This window comes from Trachypithecus francoisi, unplaced genomic scaffold (genome assembly GCF_009764315.1).
Source record: "Trachypithecus francoisi isolate TF-2019V2 unplaced genomic scaffold, Tfra_2.0 Lachesis_group6, whole genome shotgun sequence".
Lineage (NCBI taxonomy): Eukaryota > Metazoa > Chordata > Mammalia > Primates > Cercopithecidae > Trachypithecus > Trachypithecus francoisi.
The window spans coordinates 90294524-90298917 of NW_022681471.1; the positions used below are offsets into that span (position 1 = coordinate 90294524).

The following is a 4394-nucleotide window of genomic DNA, read 5'->3' on the forward strand; positions in this document are numbered from 1 at the left end:
CTATTCCATCCTTCATAAACCATATTCTGTATTTCATTCTAAATTTCATTCTATTCCGGTATTTAAAAATCTATACTGCATATTTCATAGTCCATTTATTTCAGGCCATTGCACATTTTGTTCCATTCTATATTTCTTCCAATTTTGATTTTTTTATTTTTATTTTCTTTAATATTTTATTTCATACTGTATTGCACTCATTCCTTTTCTCATATATTTTTCTTTTATTCCATATGACATTAGATATTTGTTTCCATTTTCTGTTCCATTTCATTTTCCCATTAAATTCCATTAAATTTCTAATATTCCATTCTACATCCTGTTCAAACCCATATTCTACTCCCCATTTTATTCAAGTTTCCATTGCAGTCTCCATTTCATCCCATCCTGCATACCATTTCAAATCCATTTTCCATACTATATTATTTAACACTCCAAATAGCATTCCATTCTATTTTTGAGTTGCATTTCAGCCCAATTGTTCACCAATTCCATTAAATATCCAGTTTTATTCTGCTCAAAATATTATAACAGCAACATTCAGGAGACTAGTTTGTCAATATTTTTAATCAAAGAATTACAAATGTGGCTGGGCACAGTGGCTCACGCCTGTAATCCCAGCACTTTGGGAGGCCGAGGCGGGTGGATCACCTGAGGTCAGGAGTTTGAGACCAGCCTGGCCGACATGGTGAAACCCTGCCTCTACTAAAAATACAAAAAATTAGCTGGGCATGGTGGCATGCACCTGTAGTCCCAGCTATTCAGGAGGCTGAGGCAGGAGAATCACTTGAACCCGGAAGGCAGAAGTTGCAGTGGGCTGAGATCATGCCACTGCACTCAAGCCTGGGAGACAGAGCCAGACCCCACTTCAAAAATAAATTAATTAATTAAAAGAATTACAAATGTTCATAGACTTGTACCAAGAATTTTCTCTTCTGGGAATTTACCCACAATGACACATTTAAGGATATGAACAATTTTTAATGAGAAGGATGTGTCTCACAATGATGTAAAATGTTGGAAACAGCATAAATGGTGGCCATTATGGGAATGTTTGAAAATGTAAGCTGCTTCTATAAATGGAGTATTTTGTAATTTAAAGTGGCCTTGTAGAAATTTGTTTACTGACATAGAAAGTGTGCTTTTTGGAACCCAAAGCAGGTTACAACGCAGTATCTATGGAGAAACTATTCCATTTCATAAAATAAAAAAGTTTAAAAACTATTAAATATGTATGAATGGCCTTTCTATCAACGTCTAAGTAAAAATTTCCAGCACTTGCCCATGGGCGTGTGAGGATTTAGGTGTAGTTTCCTTACATTTGCTTTTCTGTTTTGAGTACTGAACATGACACCTTTTGTAATAAATAATGACTAAAAATGAGTGGCCAAATATTAAACTTCAAGTCTGTACATTACAGCATATTTATATTAATAGGAGCTAGAGACCACGCTAAATAAATTAATATATGTTCATCAGCGGATTACTATGCAGCCCATACAAATATTTAAGGACGGTGTCACCCTTAAGCAATCCCAAACTGTGCCTTGGGGGAAAAGGCAGGGAGAAGCATCTGACTGGAAAGTTCTAAATCCCCCTCTGGTGTGTGGGACCTGAGGGAAGCAGCAGTGCTGAACATCCAGAGCCAAGACGGTGTGGGCCCCATCCCTCTTCTCACCTTCAGGCCTCTGTACAAACCCTAAAACCCACCAGACCCCACAAGGGGTCATCTAGATGCCTGGAGGAGTTCCAGGGTGGTCCCCTCGGGCATCGTGCCTGGGTTCATTTTCCTGACCGGGTGCAAGGAGGGACACCTGGCTAGGAGATATAACTTGCCGGCCAGTGTGGCATTTCTTTCAAATGACCACTTAAGCCTCAGCCACGATTTGGGGTGACTCAAATCGTTCATGTAGAACACACACACTCAAATCGTTCACGTAGAACACACACACGTGTCTTAGGGGTGGACATACACAAACATGTGTCTTAGGGGCCCTGTGTGAGGAGAGAAGATTCACACCACTGACCCACCGGCCAAGGTTGACCCCAGAGGGCTGGAGCACACACTGCGGGTTGACGACAGGCGTCTGGCTCTGGGTTGCACGGTTCCGGATTGGACGGCTCCCAGGAAGAGAGGAGTCATCTGACGTCCAGCTCGCCAATCAGAGTCGAGGACTGGCCAAGCTCCGCCCACCTTATTGCTCTACCAGCTAGCGCTCTCCTCAGGCAGCAGTAGCACTGCGCTCCTCGCTCTCTGAGGGAGAATCTGGCGTTATGGCTACCCAGTCAGACATGGAGAAGGAGCAGAAGCACCAGCAGGACAAGGTGCAGGGAGCGCTTAACAACAAAGCCGCCCTTGCCTCCGGGGATGCCTGCGGGACCGAGAATCAAGATCCTGCTGCTTCCGTCCCCACAGTCTCCGGCCAAGCATCTCCCTCGGGCGGCGCCGCTCTGAGCAGCAGCACAGCCGGTTCTTCCACTGCAGCCACCACCTCCGCCGCCATTTTCATCACCGATGAGGCCTCGGGGCTGCCAATCTTAGCTGCTGTGCGGAGGGAGAGGCATTCTGACCTCCGGGACTGTCGCAGTCCTCACGAAGTCTTTGGGTGTGTGGTGCCCGAGGGGGGCAGCCAGGCCGCTGTGGGACCCCAGAAGGCCACTGGCCACGCCAACGAGCACCTGGCCCAGACCAAGAACCCCCGGAACAGCTGTCGTAGGAAGCAGCCCTGCCGCAACCAGGCTGCCCCGGCTCAGAAGCCCCCAGGGCGGCGTCTGTTTCCTGGGCCTTTGCCGCCATCTTCTCCAGGATTCCAGCCCAGCAGCCATCCCGGTTCCGGGGCTTCTACGTCGAGTCAGGCAATCCAGCCAGGCCCTGCACTCCTAAGCCACGCATCTGAGGCAAGGCCTGCTAGCCAAAGTCGCATCACCCTGGCAGATTCTGCTCTCCGCAGATGTGCATCTGGTCCAGGCCCTGTGATCCGGCGCTGCATCGCCCAGCCAGGCCCTGCTTTTCCATACCGCGCCACTCATCTAGACGCTGCTCGCCTAAGCCCTGAATCTGCGCCAGGCCCTGCTCGCCGAGGCCGTGCATCTGCGCCAGGCCCTGCCCGTCGAGACCGTGCATCTGCGCCAGGCCCTGCCCGCCGAGGCCGTGCATCTGCGCCAGGCCCTGCCCGCCGAGGCCGTGCATCTGCGCCAGACCCTGCCCGCCGAGGCCACACATCTGCGCCAGGCCCTGCCCTTCGCGGCCGCACAGCAAGGTCAGATCCCGCTCATCGCAGCACCAACGCGACGCCAGGCACTGGCCTCCGGAGCCGTTCCACCCAGCGAAGTTCAGCCCTTCTCAGCCGCCGCTCTCTGTCTGGGCCAGCTGATGAGAATCCTTCCAGTGGGGCTGGCTTACGAAGGCTTGCCTTTCAGAGCCGATCAGGCTCTCCTGATCCTGATGAGGTCCCAAGCTGTGCTTCCCCGCCTGTTTGGCATGCAGTCCGTATGCGTGCCTCCTCACCCTCACCCCCTGGGAGGTTCTTCCTTCCCATCCCTCAGCAGTGGGATGAGAGCTCCTCCTCCTATGCTTCCAACTCCTCCTGCTCCCCGAGTAGGTCTCCTGGCCTAAGCCCCTCTTCCCCTTCCCCTGAGTTTCTGGGCCTGAGATCTATCTCGACTCCTAGCCCTGATAGCCTTAGGCGTGCCTTGATGCCTGAGTTTTATGCTCTGAGCCCTGTCCCTCCAGAAGAGCAGGCAGAAATAGAGAGCACAGCTCACCCTGCAACACCGCCTGAGCCGTGACCCTCTATGAGCATCCTCTGAGACCCACAGAAGGAATCAACATCTACCCACTTTGTGAATGGGCTGCTTGCCCTGTAGTTACCTGCGAGGTCTCCCAAAGTTCCAGCCATTAACCAACATTCTGAGTAGTTTTGAAACCTCTCCTCCCCATGATTCCACCACCTAGCACTTAACCTGCTGTTGGCCCTTGATTCTGGGCCACCCTCTTCCTCAAAAGTTTGCCTTTGCCCTTGAGCTGAGATTTCTGTTTTCCAAGTTGCTTTTCTGTTATGAAATGTTTTAATTAGTAAAATAAGTTGTTTGTTTTGTTTTTAAAATGTAGAGGTGTGTTTTTTTATTGCGGTTCGAAAAATCATATTTGATATCATATTTGGAGGGTTAAAGAAAATTAACATACTACCTGACTCTTTGGACGAGAGAAGAAATAAAATACTGTTCTAGCAATAATTTATTCCCACTGGCCGAAATGGAGTTCTGTGCAGGAAGTTCCCACTTAGGTTCTATATACCCTCTTAGCAGAGGTGATTTGCAACTTGGGCAAGAAAAGGGGGCAGGGTTTAACCCAGGTGGCTAGAGAAAAGGAGGGGTGATGGAGACATCCAGGG

The 4394-nt window shown here is 49.6% G+C and overlaps 1 protein-coding gene across 1 annotated transcript; it reads left to right on the plus strand.

Moving 5' to 3' along the window:
- The first annotated feature begins 831 nt into the window (after positions 1–831).
- On the plus strand, positions 832–4100 carry EZHIP (EZH inhibitory protein). Its single transcript, XM_033201441.1, has one exon. The coding sequence runs from the start codon at positions 2275–2277 to the stop codon at positions 3787–3789; it is 1515 nt and encodes a 504-aa protein (XP_033057332.1). The 5' UTR covers positions 832–2274; the 3' UTR covers positions 3790–4100.
- Positions 4101–4394: the final 294 nt, after the last annotated feature.